This window comes from Engraulis encrasicolus, chromosome 2 (assembly GCF_034702125.1).
Source record: "Engraulis encrasicolus isolate BLACKSEA-1 chromosome 2, IST_EnEncr_1.0, whole genome shotgun sequence".
In the NCBI taxonomy this organism is placed as follows: domain Eukaryota; kingdom Metazoa; phylum Chordata; class Actinopteri; order Clupeiformes; family Engraulidae; genus Engraulis; species Engraulis encrasicolus.
In genome coordinates, this window is record NC_085858.1 from 24,464,495 (window position 1) to 24,486,971 (window position 22,477).

General features: G+C 43.9%; 2 protein-coding genes across 5 annotated transcripts in view; both read left to right on the plus strand.

Annotated features, from left to right (window-relative positions):
- The window catches only part of cacnb1 (calcium channel, voltage-dependent, beta 1 subunit), a 77,146-nt gene extending 65,474 nt beyond the window's left edge, over positions 1–11,672 (plus strand). For all 4 annotated transcript variants that reach the window (XM_063184442.1, XM_063184452.1, XM_063184462.1 and 1 more), the window contains 2 exons: positions 2,671–2,856; positions 8,111–11,672. In XM_063184442.1, coding sequence (XP_063040512.1) covers positions 2,671–2,856; positions 8,111–8,794 — 870 coding nt within the window. In that variant the 3' untranslated portion in view covers positions 8,795–11,672. The remainder of the gene's footprint in view (positions 1–2,670; positions 2,857–8,110) is intronic.
- Positions 11,673–17,013: 5,341 nt separating this feature from the next.
- Positions 17,014–22,386, plus strand: arl5c (ADP-ribosylation factor-like 5C). Its single transcript, XM_063184483.1, has 6 exons — positions 17,014–17,526; positions 18,588–18,648; positions 18,779–18,926; positions 19,867–19,950; positions 20,933–21,084; positions 21,454–22,386. The coding sequence occupies exons 1-6, from the start codon at positions 17,481–17,483 to the stop codon at positions 21,500–21,502; spliced, it is 540 nt and encodes a 179-aa protein (XP_063040553.1). The 5' UTR covers positions 17,014–17,480; the 3' UTR covers positions 21,503–22,386.
- The last annotated feature ends 91 nt before the right edge of the window (positions 22,387–22,477 follow it).

The window sequence follows — 22,477 nt, forward strand, 5'->3', positions numbered from 1 at the left end:
CTTGCACTTGCAGATGCTGATGGGGTTTAGGAATAATCCACTCATGAACCATTTTGCAGTGTGGTGCCAACTGAGAAATGTAGCCTATATCACATTGTTTATTTTACGCGTGGATATTTCCCAGCCAGTGTGCAACGTTTATGCCTTAATAGCCAATGCAAATTTAGACAGGGTCTTATTCAGAGTAGTCTAGTCAGCGTGGAGTCAATGGGTCTGTGGTGCGCATTAATCAGAGTAACCAGGCATGGTGGGCAAACTATGCGGGTCATTTTCTCACCCTGTCCATGAAATCACTTTTGTCCCAACGGTTGTCAGGGGAGGTGAAAGTTTACAGGTTGGGCCTACAGCTGAGCCAGTTGTTCTGTCAGATCTGTGCGTAACAAGCTGACTTCCCATCCATTTCATTTGTAGGCATTGCGCAAAACACATCTGGCGCCACTTGAGCCGATACATCCCCCGGTCCTCTCGCAAATGGTTCAGTCCAACCACCACGCAGAAATTGAAAATTGAAATATTGACTCATTTTACCTTGGTTTCAAATTTACATATTTTATCTTCAAAGGCCACCAACAAATTACAATGAAATGAGCAAACAGCGTCAATTTTCTGTTTTCTGTGTTGTCTGGAAAGTTTTGAACCCATTTTTCGTCTTTTTCATGTGAATGCCGAAAATAGATCAAAGCACTGCAAAGCGTTACACGGACTGTGCTCTTTTAATTCCGCTTTGAAAATGACATGTAAACACCCTAATTCAGAATTAAAGGAAAGATCAAAGTAAACTCAACTGAGCTATTTTTATTTGGAATTATTAATTCGGAATCAAAAACATCATGTAAAAGTAGTGAATCTGTCAGTGCAAGTACAGTAGATCTGCACAGAGGTGTCTGCTATATGTTCTGCAATGTGTATGTGTATATTAAAGGAGAAAACAAAAACATGGCGTGTCATACTGACAAGTCAAGATTAGTGTGAGCAATAAAACGGGATGTTGAAGTATTTGCAGAAACTTGTTCAATACATGGCATCAATGGCTGTCATTTAATCTTTAATCGCAAATTTCAAGGATCATCCGCACAGCCACAGTCAAAAAGATTATAAAGGCAAATTCAGTATTTGCGTGGGTCACACCCTCACACTCTCCCACTCCTGTGATTCCTGGGGTGTTTCACGGGTCATGGGTCTCACCTATGAATCACATCCTCCAGAATATTTTCAGAAGGTAGAAAAATAGCCAGTTTGAGTGAAGTGAAGTGAGAAGCAGTGAACGATGACACACAGAGATTCCCCCACCCTCGCATCCATCTGCCTCATCACACAGGAAGTCCTCGACATCTTCAGACATATTAGAGACTGATCATATGCAATAATATGTGCAATAACCCATCATATGTAATAACCCATCATATGCATTAACCAATTAACGATTTCTGTTTGGCTCACAGTTTCCCATTATGGGGTTTATATTAAAAACTATGGCAATCAAAGGACCTAGCCTAAATCACTTTTTTAAATATCTGATTACACAGTATTTGTAGCATTTGTAGTAGACGATTAATGGTTAGAAACCATTAACACCAATAGAAATTGAAATTAAAACCTCAATCTGTCTTTTCGCCCACACCAATGGAACTGTTATTCGATTCGGAACAATGCTTACCTCACAAGTTTTGCATCACCCGCAATGGTGTGCATATTGCAATCAGACAACAGAATGTATAACGTTCAATAATTTGTAGTAGATTTGGTAGGTGCTGTAAAAAAAACATAATGTGACAATCTTCTATAATATCGATCTCCATGTGTTCTCAATCTCTCAAATTTTGCAAATTTACTTTGTAAATTTTTGGTCATGACCTTTAATCGGAAAGAAGGCAGTTGTGTGCACATATAAAACATAGGCACAGAACAAAAAGGGTCATGAAAATATAAAGTAAAATAAAAAGGGAATGTCAGCATACTCACTCCCCATTTTGCTTTTTTATTTCCCAGTGCATGTTTTTGAGCTATTCGCTACTCACTACTCACTCTCATCAGTCTAATGAACTGTCATTAGATGACCTGTCTTTCTTTTTTCACTACACATATGTGACTTGAACTGAACTGAACTTTAATCTGTCATAAATGTTGACCTGCCCCCATGCACCTCCACACGATCTGTTCAACATCGTCCTGGAAGAGAACCCGCTGGAGGGCGCGCGTGGGCACTTAGAGTGTTCAATTACCACTATGGAGCCATATGTGCTCTAAAACAATTGTGCATTCAAATATCTTAAGTGTTAATTCAACACTCAAAGACTGGAATGAGCACTAAGGGTACATTCAATTATCCTAACTATCGTCCTCAACCTGTGCTTGCGTCCTCGCTCTTCGCTGACAAGAGAAACAATGAAGTTTCCCTGCTGCCAGCTTCGCCACAACTCTTAGGGGACTTTTCCCTATTCAACATTCAACCATTCAACCACTCAACATACAGCTTGATAATGAGAAAATGACCTTTGAATTGCGCCTGTGAGACATGGCGTCATGCAAAGTCATTACAAGGCCACAAACACAAGGGAGGACAGGACTGGATAATAGACAAATCCCCCATTCGATTGGGGCCTTATATTCTCACAATAGTGTCAAATCAACACTGGTGTTTGTTTCTTGTTACTGTGCACCGTCCTACAGGAGCTGTTCGACATCATCCTGGACGAGAACCAGCTGGAGGACGCGTGCGAGCACCTGGCCGACTACCTGGAGGCCTACTGGAAGGCCACGCACCCGCCCAGCAGCAACCCGCCCAACCCCCTGCTCAACCGCACCATGGTGACGGCCGCGCTGGCCGCCTCCCCGGAGCCCGTGTCCAACCTGCAGGTACAGGTGCTCACCTCCCTCAAGAGAAACATGGAGATGCTGGAGGACCAGGAGGGCCAGGAGGACGAGCACGAGCTCTAAGACCTGACTCTGGGGACTCTGGGCCTGGGGTGGGGTGGGGTGGGGTGGGGGGGCACAGGGTTGTGGAGGGGGGTGGAGGGTTGCAATATGGAGGATGGAGTCACTCCCTCTAACACCTGGCTGGGGGCTGGGGGCCTGGGGTGGGTTGGGCGTCTGGGGGAGGGGAAGCGGGTGGTACACGGGTATTGAGAGGGTGCACAAGGGAGGGCATGACGGTTTTGGAGTATGGAGGATGGAGTCACTCCCTCTAACACCTGGCCTAGGGCTGTGGGGCACAGGGTTACAGGTCAAGGGTGTTGGTACATAGTCATTTCAATGGTTTATGTGGAGTATGGAGAACACGCACTCTCCTTTTAAGACCTGACTTAGAGCCTGGGGAAGGGAGGGAGGGTGTTGGTGCATGATTGGAATATAGCGGATGGAGTCACACCCCTCTAAAAGACTTGATTAGGGGTGGGAGGGTTATGGAGGGAGTGCACAGGCCTGTGCTGTGGGCGAGATTGGTGGATGCGGGTTTTCATGGGTGCATGGAGTATGAAGGGTGGAGAGACCCACTAGTTTGACGCCCTCTCTGTACTTACATGGTACGTCACATGGTAATCAAACATTTCAAACAAGCGATTTAAGGTTAGGGTTAGGTTTAGGGTTAAGGTTAAGGTTAGGGTTAGGGTTAAGGTTAGGGTTAGGTTTAGGTTTAGGGTTAGGGTCGTATGACGTAAGCGGTAAGTACCGAAAGGGCGTCGAATTAGTGAGTCCCATGAAGGGTGAGCCTCTAAAATCTAATGTGGACAGGGAATTGGTTGGAAGGGTGGTGACAAGGAGGTGTTTAAATAAACCTCCTCCTCTGCTCTGTCCTGGTTGGATGGGAGCACGGACCCCCGTGAGGGTGATGGTTGGGGGTAAGGGGGTGGGCCATGGGTATTGAGGTATCCAGGGTGGGCTCGGCCACAGTTGGCAGGGGCTGGGTGCCTGGGGTGGTAGATGGCGTTTCTGAGTGTATATGACAGAGGGAGGCCTGCTCTGTGCTCCCACTACTTCCGGATGTTGGAGTGCTGTTTTCCCCCCACTTCTTCTCTTCTTATGCCATCGATCTTGGTCCCCTGACCCCCCCCTCATTTCTGCCCTCAGCTGATCTACTTCAATCCTTCCTGGCCCATCAGCGCCCTCTTCACAGATTCAGATTTGTGGCTCTCAGTTGCAATATTTATGCTCACTGTTCTGTCACACACGCGCACACACGCACACGCACACACACACACACACACAAACACACACACACACACACACATGCACACACACACACACACACACACACACACACACACACACACACACACACACACACACACACACACACACACAAACACACACACACACACACACACACACACACATGCCTATCTTAAGGACACATCTCAGAGAGTCAATGCAATAGATTCTCTGGCGCCAGTCCTTCTTCAAGACCTAGACAGGCACACAAACACTTTCCTTAGTCACTGGTCACCGTCTCTCCCACATAGTCAGTCAGTCCACATAACACACATCCCCAAACACGCCTCTGCCCACCCAGCCAAACACGGCCCTCCCCTCCGCCTCCCTCTCTCCTCCCCTCCGCACCCCAACTTGACCCCTTTCGTCCCCCTCTCTCCGTCCCTCCTGCTGTCTTTCTCCATCTCTGCTGCGTCTTGTGTGGCAAGTTTGCCACCCACCAACGACCCCTCCTCTCCACTCCACTCCGCTCCCCTCCACTCTTTCCCTTTTGTCTCTTATTGCCGTGGTAACAGACGAGCAGCTCTCTGGCCTCCGCCACGTTGCCATGGTACTGTCCCTGAAAAGGAGCGAGTCATCTGACCGACAGACGCCACACTAACTACCGAATGCTACTGTAGCGCTCACATAGCTAGTGTATGTGTGTGTGCATGGTGTGTTTTGGTGTGTGTGAGTATGGGTGGGTGGGTAACGGTGTAAGTGTGCATGCGTACATGTGTGGGTGTGTGCGTGGGTGGGTATGTTTATTTGCACAAATTAGGGAGATGGTTGAATGGATGTGTATTTGTAATGAAAAGTGTCTGTATGAATAGTGTGTACTGTATATGCATCTGTGTGCCTATGTGCATTGAAGCATATGCAACTGTTTGAATGGCCATGGTTGATTGGTTCACCCTGCTGAACGCAAACACAGAGAGGGTGGAGTGTGTGTGTGTGTGTGTGTGTGTGTGTGTGTGTGTGTGTGTGTGTGTGTGTGTGTGTGTGTGTGTGTGTGTGTGTGTGTGTGTGTGTGTGTGTGTGTTTTTTTTAATCCCTTCCCCTCTCTCTTGGCCGTGTCACTGCAGTTGGTTACCTTGGTTACAGTCATCCTGTCCCCTTGACTGCTAGATCACTTATGGATCTCTCATGTGGATGATGACTTGGTCTGGATTCACAGAGTCATGCACATTTGTTTAGCATCATGTTTTGGATTTACACATTTACACATAACTTACAATGTTTAGACATTAAGGCATACTGTAAGCCTACTGATGGAATTGCACTTGTCATCAGTGTTTATTAATTTTTATTATTAATTAAAACACAGATTTTTTTCACCTACAAAAAACAGTTTGACAGGGGACACCCTGTGTGAAATTAGGCTGTGAAAAGACCACTATTTCTTCTTACTCATTCACCAACATTTGACAATAAGTGAGTTCGCAATTACTAGTGCGCCTGCGCGAAATTGACCTAGCAACGCAAAACGGTAGATAAACAAATGCGTGGATACCAGATCCTGCCATCCCAAAGCGGTAGGACACTGAGTAAACGAGGGAAATAAATGTCATACTTTGTGGATTTCGTAGTGGGGTAAAAGTGGTGATTTCTGTAGATTTTAGAATTTTAGATTGCATTTGCATTGGGTGCCGCTTCATGTGCACTGTCGCCATTGCTGAAGTGTGCCGTTCTCCGTTATCCCATCTATAGTTGCTGCGCTTATCAATTCTGGTGACTGAGACCATCAAAATGACAGCCTGAATTAAGTTTTGAATAAAGTTTCATGGATAGACGATGAAGTGATCCACAGGTGAAGCTATATCATGAACTGGTAGAATAAATTAATGAAACATTCAATTTAAGAAGGACATGTAAAGCTGTACTGAAGACATAGCTATGTGTGGGCTAACTGGCATCTCTTCAAAACGAGTTTGTTAATGAATTCTGGTTTCACTTAAAAAGTTCAAAAATGTCTTGTTTTCAACCCCAAGACCCTCCTTGATCTACCAGCAAAATTTAGAGTAATTTGGGGTTGTTAAATGGTTGTGTGAATTGTTTGTTGTCAACATTACATATTCGGATTTAGCTAGCAACCCGGATGGTTAGCCTTCTGTTAGTTACCAGACATCTCTCCAAAACGAGTTCGTTATTAAATAGTGGTTTCACTTACAAAGTTCAAAAATGTCTTGTTTTCAACCCAAGACCCTCCTTGATCTACCAGCGAAATTTTGAGTAATTTGGGGTTGTTAAATGGTTGTGTGACTTGTTTGTTGTCAACATGACATACTCGGATTTAGCTAGCAACCCGGATGGTTAGCCTTCTGTTAGTTACCAGACATTTCTCTAAAACAAGTTCGTTATTAAATTCTGGTTTCACTTAAAAAGTTAAAAGATGTCTTGTTTTCAACCCCAAGATCCTCCTTGATTTACCAGCGAAATTTTGAGTAATTTGGAGTTGTTAAATGGTTGTGTGACTTGTTTGTTGTCAACATTACATAATCGGATTTAGCTAGCAACCCGGATAGTTAGCATTCTGTTAGTTTACCAGACATCTCTCCAAAACAAGTTCGTTAATTAATTCTGGTTTCACTTAAAAAGTTCAAAAATGTCTTGTTTTCAACCCCAAAACCATCCTTGACCTACCAGCGAAATGTTGAGTAAGTTGGGGTTGTTAAATGGTTGTGTGAATTGTTTGTTGTCAACATTACATGTTCAGAGTAACTCGTAATGGCTAGATAAAATATCATGTATCCCGGGGCAACACTGTTTTGTTTATCTCTCAAAATGGCGACTATTACCCATAATGCATTTCGCGCCGGTAATTGCGAACTCACTTATTGCGAACTCACTTATTGAAAGGCCTGTTTTCCTGTCATGACTTATGTTTGCCTTTAGGTGGGGCTGTTTGTCCACATGAAGCAGTCCTTCCTCATAGCTGGGATATTTTGACATTAGTCGTGTCTATGTGTCATATTGCCAGAGTGTGTGTGTGTGTGTGTGTGTGTGTGTGTGTGTGTGTGTGTGTGTGTGTGTGTGTGTGTGTGTGTGTGTGTGTGTGTGTGTGTGTGTGTGTGACTCATCCTGGTTTGGCACAGTGCATGTCATGTCTATGTTGAACGCTGACACGCATTCTTCCTCACTCTAGTCACCAATGGTTGTCAGTTTTTCACAGCACACTGCGCTCTGACAAATGGCCCTGTAAGCATAAGCTTACATAAGCTTAGCATATTGAGAATAACAAAGTTGAGTGTTGGGGTTTTTTTGTGTGGCAATTTTAGGCTACCCCAACCCCAGCAGAAAATCCTTAATTGAAGCACTTTTATTGTACATTTGTATATTTACTTCAAGAGTCACATGGACAGATATCAATCAGTATGTGTACAATCAGTATGTGTGCAAGTCAAGTGTAGGACTAAATAACTTTTTCCTTGTGACAAAAAGCCGACTCTCTCGTTCTAGAATTTCAGGAATGTTTTGAGATGTAGTCCTCAGGAACTATCCCTGGGCTTTATTACATATATATATAGCTCCATATTTGAGACATATTAGACCCTGTGCTGTCCATTGCACAGACCCATTGTACAGACGTATTAGACCCTGTGCTGTCCATCCACTCCACGCTATCTACGTATGTCTATCTAAGAGTTGACAAAGTGGACTTCATAGCTGCAAAATGTAAATATTTTACTGGTATCACCCTCCCTACACCCGTGTTTTACTGAACTGAATAACTAAATAACTGTGAAAGCCTGTTGTGTTGTTTTTGTTTGTTGGTTTGTGTTTGCCGTGAGTCTAACTTGTCACTAACCTGCTGCCCCCCCTCCTCCCCCCTTCGGTTTTGCTTGTCTTGTCTGCATGGTGATTGGCCTAACGCCTGGCGTGTGGTGTGGTGTGGTGTGGCATGGGCGTGTGGCGTGTACAACAGGGACCGTACCTTGTGCACGGCGAGCAGAAGCGTGAGGGGGGACCCCTGTCGGAGTGCGGAGCCGGCAGCACCGGCGGCGGTCTCCACGACTACCAGGGTGACAACGGCAGCAGTGGTGGAGGAGGAGGTGGTGGAGGAGGAGGAGGAGGAGGAGGAGGTGGCAGCAGTGGCAAACAAGCACTCCAGCAGCAGACATACCTGCGCTCCTCACGCGGTCGGGGAGGAGCTGGGGGAGGGGGAGGAGGAGGAGGGAGGTCCCTGTCCCGCCAGGACACCTTCGACTCGGAGACGCAGGGCAGCCGCGACTCGGCCTACACCGAGGCGGGCGACTCCTGCATCGACATGGAGACGGATCCGTACGAGGAGCCCGAGCCCTACGGCGGCCGCTCCCGCTCCTCCCACAACAACGCCACCACCGCCGCCGGCCGGGACCAGCACCACCACTCCTCCTCGCACCACCACACCCCCCGCCAGGCGTCCTGGGAAGACGAGGGCGCCGAGCCGGACCAGGAGAACCTCAACCACGCCCACCAGGTGCCCACCAATCAGCAGCAGGGGCAGGGGCAGGGGCGGGGCAAGCTGCGGGAGCGCTACTGCCAGTCGCCAGCAGAGGGCAGCGGTGGTGGTGGCGGCGGCGGCAACAAAAATCAGGACGAGTGGAGCAGGGATGTGTACATCCGCTGAACTGGACGGGACGGAGGGAGGGAGGGAGGGATGAAGGGAGGGGGTAGACGGAGGATAGGAAGGGGAGGAATGACAGTAGGGTAGGGTGGGTAAGGTTATAGGAGAAGAAAGGAGAGGAAAAATTCAGGGGTTTAGACACCGTGTGTGTGGTATTATATATATTTTTTGTTTTCTTTCTTTTTTTTGTTTTGTTCAGTGGTTGTGCCAGTCAGAAAGTCTCAAGCCACAATCTGTTTACAATCATAAGACACACACAACTCACCTGTATTTGCCCAGAGCTACAGTGGACAGACGATGCACTTAGTATCTCTTTCTTTCTAACTCGTTCTCTGTTCCACTAAAACAGATAAGCGTACTCACACACACACACACACACACACACACACACACACACACACACACACACACACACACACACACACACACACACACACACACACACAAACACGCAACACATTAGAAACACACCTTTGCCCTTTGTACATTAAAACATCTACCATGTTTCATATACTAGCACGCATCACATTGTACAGACACTAGCAGATTATTCCCATAAGTATCAAACTGAACTGTTTGGGTTTATTCACATGATATTTTTTTCTTTTTTTTCTTTTTTTTTTGTTTCCTGCCTTTTGTTTCACATTTCTTTTTTTATTTGTGCATGGATATACCGAGGCAGCAGGAGGACTGATGCAATTATAATAGATTTGTAGATATAGAATCCTGTGTTGTGAGTGTGTGTGTTTTGTCTTTGTGTCTGACTGTGCGTGTACGTGTGCGTGTGCGTGTGTGTGTGTGTGTGTGTGTGTGTGTGTGTGTGTGTGTGTGTGTGTTAGAAACCATTATTGGTTTGTCTTCGTCTCCAGTTCATGTTTATGTGTGAAGGGTAGTCTGTGTGAACGTCCTCCGTTAGTCTTAAACTGAGTTTTTTGCTGTACCTGGCTCAGTTTCTGCACCGATTCTGCTGGTTATTTTTTTCTCTCTCTCTCTCTGCTCTCACTCTCACCGATATGTTTATAGTTGACATGACCATAGTTTATTCCTATTCATTTTAAATTATGTGCATCAAAAGAAAAGAAGAAGAAAAAAAACGTATTTATTATATTATCTGTCAAAACATCAGTGTGATGATAAAAAAATGATATACGATGTACTTGCTGCTGTGTGCCTCCTGTCCACAGAGGGCGATATTTGAAGGGTGGTCTGCCCCCTGTAGTCTTTCATTGCACTGTATTGTTCTCTTGTTTGCTGTTGGTCGGCAGAGGCTGTCGCTCCTGGGTTCAGAAAGTACAAAAAAACCCTGCCAAAAAAATGTGATCCAACCAACTCCCAATCAGCTGCTCACAATGAGCCCTCAAAGACAGCTAGACGAGCTACTCAAGTGATGTCACCTGTGTTGAAAGGACACTGAGGCAGGTTTTTTTTTTTTTTTTACTTTGGTGAACCAGGAATTGACACCTCTGTTGGCTGGTACGGGCCATTAATTGACCGATTGCTCGCTCCGGCCACAATGTCATCACTGCAGTTGTGTGTGACAGCTATTTTAAACGGAGGCCCTCCCGCCTTATCAAAAGTGTCTGTCAAGTCTCTCTCAGCATCACTAATCACAAGTGCCAGAATGTCTCGCAAAAGCCACTCTCGCCGCCTTGGCGGGTTTTCTTAAAAATTGTTAATCTGTATAACTGTTGTTGCCGTTGGTGATTTTATTTCTGTGAATGAGTGACTGTGCGTGTGCGTGTGCGTGTGCGTGTGCGTGTGTGTGCTTGTCAGTGTGAGAGGGAAAAAGCAAGAGAGTGAGGTAAGACTGGTCTGTGAATTTGCTTGGATTACACTATGTGTGCCTGTATCGTTTGTTTTGTTTTTATGCTGTATGAGTCTACTCCTTTTTGTAATATCGACATAATTACAAAGTTGTAAAGGGTCACATGCAGACAGACACGTGTATATAGGCTCATGCATAACACACAGGCACACACTATGCACGCACATAGGCACCCTCACACACTCCATAAACACACACACACACACACACACACACACACACACACACACACACACACACACACACACACACACACACACACACACACACACACACCTGTCATCCACATGATGTTCCTGACACACAGTTTTTGTCTGTCTTGTGAGTACACACGTGCGCACGTGCACGCACACACACACACACACACACACACACACAAATGTCCACACTGACATGCAACAACTGAAGACACATAGTCTCGAGCACTCACTGCCAAACACTTGAGGATTTAATGTGCTCCCTTCTGCCTTTCATGCTATTTCTCGTGAAGAGTCTGTCTGTGAGCCCTCCGCTCTACACAGGGGTGAAAAGTGGTAAGGTGGTGCTGTGTGTGTGTGTGTGTGTGTGTGTGTGTGTGTGTGTGTGTGTGTGTGTGTGTGTGTGTGTGTGTGTGTGTGTGTGTGTGTGTGTGTGTGTGTGTGTGTGTGCACGTGCGTGTGTATGTGTTTTTTGAGTGGGCACCTGTTTGATAGTGAAGGTAGAAAGGGATCGGAGCAAGGACCCTTTGCAGTGTGTGTGTGTGTGCGTGTGCGTGTGCGTGTGTGCGTGTGCGTGTGTGTTTAGACCGAGTCAGTGAATGTCTTTTGTGGGGCCCCTGCTGCCCAGCCATTTAATCTGTTGAGAAGAATAAAAAAAAACATCCTAGATAAATACAGTAAATATTAATAATAAATGACGTTTATTGTTGCAACATCACAATTGTTTAAAAGAGAAAAAAAGATGACAGAACTGAACATGTACTCATTGGTGCCTGATTGTAGCTCCATTTTGCTTTCTCTGCCTCTTTGTTTTTAATCTGTGAAAAATTCGTATTTTAATTAAAAACTTTAATCAAAAGCTTTGTCAAGAGATGTGTTTGTATGTGTGTCGTGACGCACGGGTGTCAGTTCAGCCTTTGAACACTGCAGAGTAGTGTTCAACACTCTTCTAGTTGGTCACTCTGTATGGCTTGAATTAGCCCTGGAAGATGTACTGTGTGTGTGTGTGTGTGTGTGTGTGTGTGTGTGTGTGTCTCTGTGTGTGTCTGTCTGTGTGTGTGTGTGTGTGTGTGTGTGTGTGTGTGTGTGTGTGTGTGTGTGTGTGTGTGTGTGTGTGTGTGTGTGTGTGTGTGTGTGTGTGTGTGTGTGTGTGTGTGTATGGGTGTGTGAGAGAGAGAGAGAGTATGCTCACCCACGATAAAACATCACCCTGTGGATATGAGTTTAACTTTTTTGCTTTCTCTTTTCAACCTGGTGAAGTCCATTGTGTTGTGTTAAGACATTGAACTCAAGTAATGGTATATACTGTATTAACTATGGTTAGAAGCAGGGCCACTAACAACTTTGGCCGGGCCAAGGACAACTTTTTTTTTTTTTAAATGGTCCCCCTCTAAATGCAAAATGTAATGGTGAGCCAGTGCTGGGCCCTTCCTCTCCCTGGGCCCGGGACGACTGTCCCTTTTGTCCCCAGCCCCAGTGTGTTGCCAATCATGGTTAGAAGAAGAAAACTGATCCCCGCTGAAAGAAACCACAGAGACAGAATAATAAAAAAGGACAGCAGTATCGGAAACTGTAACATGAGAGGACCACTGTAACAGAGAGGTGTGAAGGTACACTGGAGACAACGCTGTCATTTACACACATGGGGCCATATAGTCAGGGGACTCCCACACTGACTTTTACAGTGCAGTAAAAATGAGTTCTTTTCATCAGCCCAGGTACAGGACACAGCGATAGAGTGTGAGTGTAAGTGGCCCAGTCACATTGCCTTTGTCACACACACATTCCAATACACTAATTTACCCTTTGATGGGACAAGACAAGAGAGAGTTCATAAAAGGTCTGGCTTCCAAAACAAATGCAGGGTAGCCTACTCTTGGTTCATTATTTTATGCTGAAGTCAACCTTGTGCCCTTAAATTCTTCGGAAACCATCAGACTGTGGGACCTGGGACGATAACATTCATAGAAATAGACCTGTGTGGCAGGCATATGTGGTCGTGTGGGTGAGAAGGTCTGTACTCAACTAGGTCATTGCCTTTGTGTGATCAAAGCTCCGCCATCACCGCTACAGCACGTGATATACAGAAAAGCTTTGCTTGGTGTTTTGCATGATATAACCTGGGCTGCACCATGCTGGAGGAAGCACTTGGTGGTTTCATTACAGCTCATGTCAGAAAGCCACAGGGTTTCTGCTTATTCAGCGGATTTAAAAAAAACTCTTGTTGTTATCAGCTTGCCAAGGATGGAAAGACTGGTGATGTGCAAGTTGATTACAGACATATGTGGGCCTGATATTGAGGCAGCTTTAAACCCTGAAGACCACTGAATGAATGAGTAAAAAAAGAAAAGAAAAAAAGGTGTAGGAAATAGGCCTATGCTGCATTTCCATGAGGAAATTAAATGTAATTGTGCTCTCAAAGGAGACGCGTCATATTTTTTTTAATGTAGCCTATTACAGATTAGATTTCCCCATACATGCTTATTGATTCATAACAACCCATTCTTGCAAATGCAGTGCCTTCCAGGAAAGGCAATAACAACCCAGGAAGAAAGTACCGGGGATTCCGTCGTCTCTTTCACTTTCTGATTGTAAAATGTGTCGCAGCTGCCAATTTACCTGTCCAACTAGTCGGGCTGACAAAAGGGGGAAATAAACCAGAGTAGTACAGGTAGGCCCAGGCTACAGCCTGCTACTAGTGGGGTCGGAGGCATGTGCAATTTTTCTCAGTCATTTCAAATTGGTGTTAAAGTTTGGTTTTCACTTCCAAGTTGAAGTTTAGGGTCTATAGAACAATTTGGGTTCGAGTGTCAAACACACAGATAACAAAATGGCCTGCGGGGGGCGCTCTAAAATATATAAACTGCTATAACTTTTGATTAGTTAAACCAAATTTAACATATGAGGTATGCATGGATTCAGCATTAAGAGGAGGAGCTGGTGAGCTAAGTATTTGGTTACCGGATTAAAGACATACTATGTCATAAACACACTTTTAGCCCATGGACAGCAAAATTCAGGGTTTTTTTTAAGATAAAGGGTGGAAAGGCCCCCCAAGTTGCAATGAAACATAATTTATTGTTACAAGTTATTGTAAACAAAGCCGGGGATATCATTCAACTTGATGTTTTCAGAATATCCCTGAAGCACAAAGATACCTAGGATACCTATACACAAATAGGGCTGCATAAAGCCTATGTGATATTTAGGACCCAACTTGCAACTTTGAGTTTATGAATTTAGTATCATGAGTATCAACTTTTTTCAATCAAGCCATATTCTATTCACACATAAAATCACAAAAAAACATTATATCTGGAAGAAAATGAATCAATAATAATAATAATAATAATAATAATAATAATAATAATAATAAGACTTTCCGGAGAGACAAAGCTATTAGTATGCTTGCGGCTTATGCACACACACACAGAGCTGTTGTATACACACAGAGAAACACGAGGGAAAGAGATAGAGGTCTGAGTGTGTGTGTGTGTGTGTGTGTGTGTGTGTGTGTGTGTGTGTGTGTGTGTGTGTGTGTGTGTGTGTGTGTCTGTCTGTCTGTGAGAGAGTGTGTGTGTGTGTGTGTGTGTGTGTGTGTGTGTGTGTGTGTGTGTGTGTGTGTGTGTGTGTGTGTGTGGAGATGCTTCAGGTGCCTTTCAGCAAGGATTCGAACCTGCAACCCTCTGACAGACCAACATCCTACCCAGTAGGCCACTGCCACTTACTGTATAGAGTGGCCACAGCAGCATATTAGGCCATGGTTGCCCAAGTGACAGCAGAGGTCTAAAGTTCTACATGGCTGCATGTGTGTGTGTGTCAATGATACAGTAAGTAATGTAGACCTCCTTGGTGTGTGTGTATGAATGAAGATTCTCAAGGTGACAATTTGGCGGTTAATAGCTGAGTAATATGCGCAGCCTTATTTTTACTCTGTCATATCTCCAAAAGTTTTGCAAGTTGTCAGATGATATTGACACACAAATGGCACAACCCTGCTCTTCATGTCAAAGCTGAGATCCCTTTTCTAGGCCAAATGGTTCAGTCAAAAAATGGACATATGAAGAGTTCAGATGCAAAACCCTCTAAGTGCCTTTTCAGAAAATAATCTCAATTCATTTTTATTTAATACAAAGCTATCAAAATTGCATATTTTTACATTTTATTCATGTAATATAACTATTTATATGTATTATCAAGTACAAAAATGTAAACCAAACCAACAACGGGGTTCTCTAAAAATATAGAAGTGCAGGTCTTCAGAAATGGAGTTAGGGGGTTTTGCATCTGAACTCTTCATATTCAGGCCTATGCGCTGAGCTGTTCACACATTTTTTTTTCGTAAGTGAATGGGGTCACATCATAGGGATTTTAAAACTGCTCTCTCTGAAACATTTGTACGAGTTGGCTTATGATCTTCACACAGTTTGTATTCAGAGCCAAGGCCTCTCTGACAATGCCTTTACCTAGTTGATACCTAGTTAAAAACCCTAGGACAGGTCGCCTCTCACTGTAACTGCCACAGTTTGTGACATCATCATCTTGACCATTCTACCATTAATTTCAATGAGGGGGAAAACAGAGAGAAAACTGAAGAAAAACAAGTCTGGTGAACGAATGAAAGGGGGTAGGCCAGCAAAAAATCCACCACCCTGAGCCCTTTTCGAGCCGTTCAATTTGGGACTCGAACCGTGTCTCTATCTCGAACGCTGCAACGATTAAAAGCCGGCGTACTAATGAATGGCGATTCCCATAGGTGAATGGAAAAATGTAGAATAATAATAAACTGTTGATGAACAATTGGTATGCTTTCCCGCAAGCATACTAAATAAACTGTTGGAGAACAATTACTATGCTTGCTGGCGGCAAGCAGAGGCCTTTGGCAAGCATACTAAATAATATAGGACTATTTTATACATGGTAGACACAATCATCTGCTGTTATGAGGACATCTCTGTCCTCTGGGAACTGTCCATTTGTTACCAGCTGACAGGAATGAAAACCGTTCTTATCATCTGCATTTGCCAGAAATGCCTGGCAATCTGGTAACAAATGAACAGTTCCCAGATTTGGACTACACTACCAAAGATGCAGTTGCCAAAGATGTATTCCAACTAGAGGTGAAGTGCAGCTGTACTAGTACTTGTACAAATAGACCTGCCAGATCTCGGTGCAAGTGCATAAAGGCAGAGTTAAAGTGCACACGTCTGTGCAAGTGCACATGCAATTTCTAAGACTGACCACTGACTGTTTTTGCATCTGTTCTCTGTCATAGTTATTGTAGAGTGGAGTATTGGAATAAATGTTAGCCCTATGGTCTTCTGTTTGCTTTTTGAATGCAGGAAAAAATGATGCTCCCCATAGTATTTATTATTATTATTATTATTATTATTATTATTATTATTATTATTATTATTATTATTGATTTACTTTCTTCCAGATATAAAGTTTTTAAGTTGTGAATAAAATTATGGCTTGATTGGAACAAAAAGCTGGTACTCATGTTCCTAAATTCATACACTCAAAGTTGCAAGTTGGATGCTAAATATCACATAACTTAGGCTATATGCAGCCATATTTGTGTATAGGTATCCTATTAGTATCTGTGTGCTTCAGGGATATTCTGAACAAATCAAGTTAAGTGATAACCCAGGCTTTGTTTGTTTGTTTCATTGCAACTTTTAGGGCATTTCCACCCTTTATCTTAAAAAAAGCCCGGATTTAGCTGTCCATTGGCTAAAAGTGTGTTTTTTACATAGTGTGTCTTTAATCTGGTAACCAAATACTTAGCTCACCGGTTTCTCCTCTTCATGCTGAATCCATACATAGCTCATATGTTAAATTTGGTTTAACTAATCAAAAGTTATAGCAGTTTATATATTTTAGAGCGCCCCCCGCAGGCCATTTTGTTATCTGTGTGTTCGACACTCGAACTCAAATTGTTCTATATACCCAAAACTTCAACTTGGAAGTGAAAACCAAACTTTAACACCAATTTGAAATGACTGAGCCTATTACGACCCCACTACACAGGTTGGCACACTAAAATGCAAGCAAGTTCCTACAGGGTACTGGTTGACGTCAGAGAGCGTGGGCGACCAATTGTTCAGCTTGTTGCACATCCGCTGGACCACACGTCACGCTCTCACGTCGTAGCGTACACAGAGCGTACCGTAGCAAAGAACGCCCCTCTGGTCAATGGAATTCCAATGCCCCGCCCTTGTCCGTGACTCTATCGATGTAAATTATAAGGGTATTCCTGCCTGACTCATTTATTTCGACTCTTTAGCTTGTAAAGGCAGGCGTTATATTTTAGAGTTATGTTAGCCTTTAGTTGAACTGGGGCACCAGGTAGGTACTTGTATTTTGAGCTTGGATATCGAACTAAGTTATTTCACATGCCCCGGTGAAAGCGAAAAGCGCATCCTCCTTTGGCTAGTTCATCGCCAACTCTGTTTAGCTGAACCAAAGCTCTACCAGCAGAATACCCACAAGGAGAGCTAGTTGCTAGATAAATACCCAGCAGCAACGCTCCCTCATTGAACGGTTCACGCTACATTGCCATCCGCTTATAGGGAGTCTTTAAAGCTGCTTATCGACGGTTCTAGTAACATAGTATTAGGGTAAGGTAGCAGATTTTAAGGCGATCTAAGCACGGTTGGAGAAAATGGGACTGCTTTTCGCGAAGTTGATGACTGTGTTTGGAGACCGAGGTAAGTGTGGTGCTCAGTGGTTAGCCAGCTAACTACATCATAACTACACATTTGTTTGGTTTCATGCTTTTGTATGCCATTTGGTGTATACGAAGACACGTATACATTAAGCGAATGTGTAGCAGTTAAAGTAATGTAGTCTTTTCTGCTGTTTGTTGACAAGGATGGGTCGTCGGTATTTCGCTTGCTTGTGGTTGTGAAAACAATACCCTCGGCCGCTAGCGAAATTCTTAGCTAACGGTCTCTGTTTGATGGTCTTCTGTGGTTGTACGAAAATCAATACGTTGTTGACCTCTCATCCATTGTAGGTCGACAATAAGACAAATGCGATTTTCTGCTTCGGCAAACGTATTTTCTTTATTTTGAGTTCTGAGTATCTCCTGTGAATAGACAACTGTTGGTCCCTGAACTAGAGTGCGCCTGCATAATAAGTGAACAGATGTGCGCTGAGCACAAAGGGACGGCGTAACTACTTCTGTTTCATAGCGGTGTGGGTGTCGAGAGGCAAACTTCATTGTGTAAAATCAAAACTGACTGGAAACGAGGCTTCACATCAGAAATATTACTATCAACACGATTGCCACAGCTATTACAAGAACATGAAGTTTTGACAGCGCCAAGCTTGCCTAGTTGAAACGCTCCCATTTAACTTTTTTTAAGTCTCTTATTCTGGTGGTGAAGTGTTAAAGTTGAAACAATAGTTCCAATAATGTGTTGTGCTCTCTTGTCATGGCTATTTTCACAAGATATACGTTGTTGAGGGAAAGTTTGCGTAATGTTGCTCAATGTTTTTTCTGTCGTCCTCGTCTCTATTTTCGCCTGAATCTTCACTTGTGAGACGCTTATGTAACTTCTCTTAGCTGGGCCAGCCACTGACGGACTTACTTTGACTGAGATTAAGGGTCAGAGTACGTGGTACGCTAGCATGTGTTTACATATGTGGAACACCGTGTTGTCCTTTGCGCGTTGTGAACCCTGTACTGCAAACCTGACACGAATGCACACAGCGACTAATGGTTTGTTCTATTGTGATGTTAATCACATCCTTTTCCTTTCCACAGAGCACAAGGTGATCATAGTGGGGTTGGATAACGCTGGAAAGACAACAATCCTCTATCAGTTGTAAGTTCTCTTTTGCCTGGATGAAAAATGTCTAGCTCATCATGCCCATACTGCACCATACCCGTTTGCTTACATTTACACACTGTGTTGTGTGTGTGTGTGTGTTTTTTTTTCCCCCATCACAAACTAGTTTGACCAAGGAAGCGGTTCAGACAACTCCCACCATTGGCAGCAACGTTGAGGAAATAGCTGTGCGGAAAACCCGGTTTCTGGTGTGGGACATTGGCGGGCAGGAGAGCCTGAGAGCCAGCTGGGGTTCCTACTACTGCAACACAGAGGTGGGTTGCGCACTCGCACTCACTGGGGCCTCACACTGTATCCACACTGGCATGCGGCGTCTACACAATGGCTTTAAAACAATGAAAGTGACCATTACGTGCAACTTTGCGTCCAGTGTACAAATCAAGCCGTTGGGACCTGACTGTACACTCACTGGCATGCAGGGATTTAGCAGCAAAATCTGCACCACCAGCTCCATTGCAAATGTAATTTGTAAGATTCCTTCACAGAACATGTTATACGGTATTTCACGTGAAACTACATAACAATAAAATAATATCGGGGGCCAGATAAAACGGCCTCAAGGGCCGTAAATAGCCCTGAAGAGTTCCCCACCCCAGTCTACATGTCTGACTGTGGGCTCCCCATATACGTGGGGCCCTGGTGACTCAGTCCCACTTTGCTCACCTAGTGCAGCACTCCCGCTGGCATGCAATGCAGTTGTTGAGGTTTTTGGTTTTGTTTCCTTTTTAGATGAATGTGACAGTTATGTACCACTCTAAGCACTTTGGGTCCATTGTACGATTAAACATTCCAGTGTCGTCATTGACATCAATACAATGTTAAAAAAACAAAACAAAAAACACGAATGTGAGCTTTGAGTACAGCTAAGTAGTCAGGATCCAGTGTCCTCACTGACATGAAATACAATGTATTACAAAAATGAAAGTGAGCGTTGTGTACAACACTGAGTACTCCGGGTCCAGTGAGATAACGTGTGCTCAGGTTGTCTTCATTCACTACCTGCGATATGTTATCACTGCCCTGCCAGCTGTCTTGCGGTATATATTTGATAAAGTTATGCAATTTGTTAAGATTGTGTCAGAATTTAGTGTGTTTGTGTGCCACACGGCCAGATAAAAAAAAACCTGTTCTAATGCAGGTTGTGCAACTATGTGTCCCTGGTTCTAACGTGTCCCCTTTACCTCTTGATCTCAGATCGTCATTTTGGTGGTTGACAGTACCGACCGTGAACGCCTGACTCTAACCAAAGACGAGCTCCATCGGATGCTTGCACATGAGGTATGATTGTGTTACGTGATATTACACTTTTATCCAATAGGAATCATGAAAGAGGACATCATAAGCTGCAGCTCTAGAGAGTAACAAGAAATAAACAAAAGAGTAACAAGGTTCGTGCAGCCAGGGTACAGGGGGTATTCCTGTTCTGTTTGTGTCATACAATAGGTGTTCTGCCCTGTATTGGTTTAAAAAAAGCTAAACCTGCAAGGCTCTGTTACTAGGAGGATTACAACTTGTTGATGGTTAACTTAGCTGGGTAAGTCACTAAACCACCATTCTGGAATAGGCCCCAGGTGGTTGATGATGATGATGATGATGATGATGACATCACAAGATTGTCTCCAAAAGGCATTTGTTGTTATTACTATGTAATTTAAAATATACTGGCACAGGAGGTTTTTCACAGAATATTCATGGAGTCTCTGTGAAGATCATATCAAATGAGTTCAGCTGTAAACTTGTTTTTGGGCTTGAATATGTTTCACCTTCTATCTGTAGAGCTTCTTCATCCCTGGCCTGATGGGGAGTTTAGAGCTACTTGCCAATGAAATCCATCTGACCTATTTGTCCAGAGTATTGTTTTGTTTCAACTCTTCCTGTGGCTGTGCTTCTATGAGGAGCAGCAACATGTTCTGAGTCTGACTAACTAGCTAAACTCTTGACCTACTTGTTCAATGATTTCTATCAACGCTCACTTACTTTCTGTGGTGCTCTCTCTCACTCCCTTTCTAGATAATACGTTTTAAAAAAATACATGAACACTGCCAATGCTGCTCCCAGTGATTTTCGAATTAACAATTAACGAAACCCTTAAGGCTTGAAGCGTTGTCACTGGGCGCAGCAGCAGCAGGGTGTGGGTAATTTCTTACTTTATTATCTGTGGAACTTTTTAGCCACCTGCAAAGTGTTGGAAGTATGCATACTCACAATTCCAATTCTATCTCCTTCCCCTCCTCCGCTCCTCCTTCCCTCTGTCCCCCAGGAGCTGCAGAATGCCTCCGTGCTGGTCTTGGCCAATAAGCAGGACATCAAGAACTCCATGTCGGCGGCGGAGATCTCCCAGTGCCTCACCCTCAGCTCCATCACCACCCACTCCTGGCACGTCCAGGCCTGCTGCGCACTCACCGGCGAAGGGTACGTCTGTCTACCCCCCCCCCCCCTCTCTAACTGTGCATACACACCACGTCTATATATTTTCTGTTGTGATCTATAAGATGGCTACTCAATTTTGTACTGAATCTTTTCTCTTTTTAAACCATTGAGCATCTTTTTTTACCATTAAGCTCTTGTATTGCCTTTGGTAATTCTTTGTGATTTATTTTTTTAATTGTTGGGTGTATGCTATGTATTGAGTTCTATTAAGTTCTAAGCAATATTCTAGATATGCATATGAATGAGCAACTTTTTCATGCAGCATTGTTGTCTGTTGAAATGTAAAATCTTTTGATACTAATTCACTGCTTAAATGAGGGAGACTTATGTATTTTCCCCTTACCTATTCAGGCTTCTACAGAGTTTGGACTGGATGAGGTCTCGGGTGCTGGCCAGTTAACCCCCTCTGGGAGCCCAGATGTTCCCCCTCCTCCTCCTCCTCACTCCATAAAGACAAGCCAGCAATCAAGCATATCTATCTCCCTCTGGCTCAGTGAGCTAGCTTTACCACACAACTGGACCATGCCTACCTATGAACTTTTTCGTGGGAATACAAGAGGAATTATGTATGTGTGTGATTGTGTGATTGTGTGTGTGTGTGTGTGTGTGTGAGAGAGAGAGAAAGAATGATGGGAAGGAAACAAAGAAGTGGACTGAGCGAAGAAAAAAGAGGACTTTGACTTTGTTTACATACTGGTTGTTATGTGTGCATGCGGGTATGTGTGTATGTATAGGTGCGAATGAGGGTGTGTGTATGTTTGGCTGGGGGTGTGTGTGTGTGTGTGTGTTTGTGTGTGTTTGTATGTGTGAGACACCGTTCTAGTGGTCCACATTGTTTACATAACAAAACCGGGGTGTTTTGACCCCCAATGGAAATGACGAGCAGTAAGGACTGGGATGCCACTGCCCCGCCCACAGTCACATTGATGGAAGAGTGCCATTGGGTCAGTGCGCAGGTGCTCAGCGGATTGGTCTGTCCGAGGACACTATTATGACATCACAATTGGACGGACCGTCCACGGAGGGGAAACCTACCAGATCTGCCACTGGTGCTGCAATTAAGCTATCAATGAACCATTTTACTTGAAGTATTTATAGGGAGCTAATTTGCATTATACAAATGAGTATTTGATCATTGTTTGCTGGCAACAACAGACATTGTTTTTAGCATTAGTTGCTCATGTTTTTTTTTCCTTTTTCTTTTTTTTTAAAAAAGAAGTATTATATTTTGTGCAAAAAATCATTTTTGTACAAATAAATGTTAATCAGTGCTACGACTGTTAATGTGTCTGCATTATAATTGTTTTAAATCAATAGCTGATGTCGAAAAACAACATTTTTTTTCTTTCATGCAGTTGAAAGAACACTTGTGCGA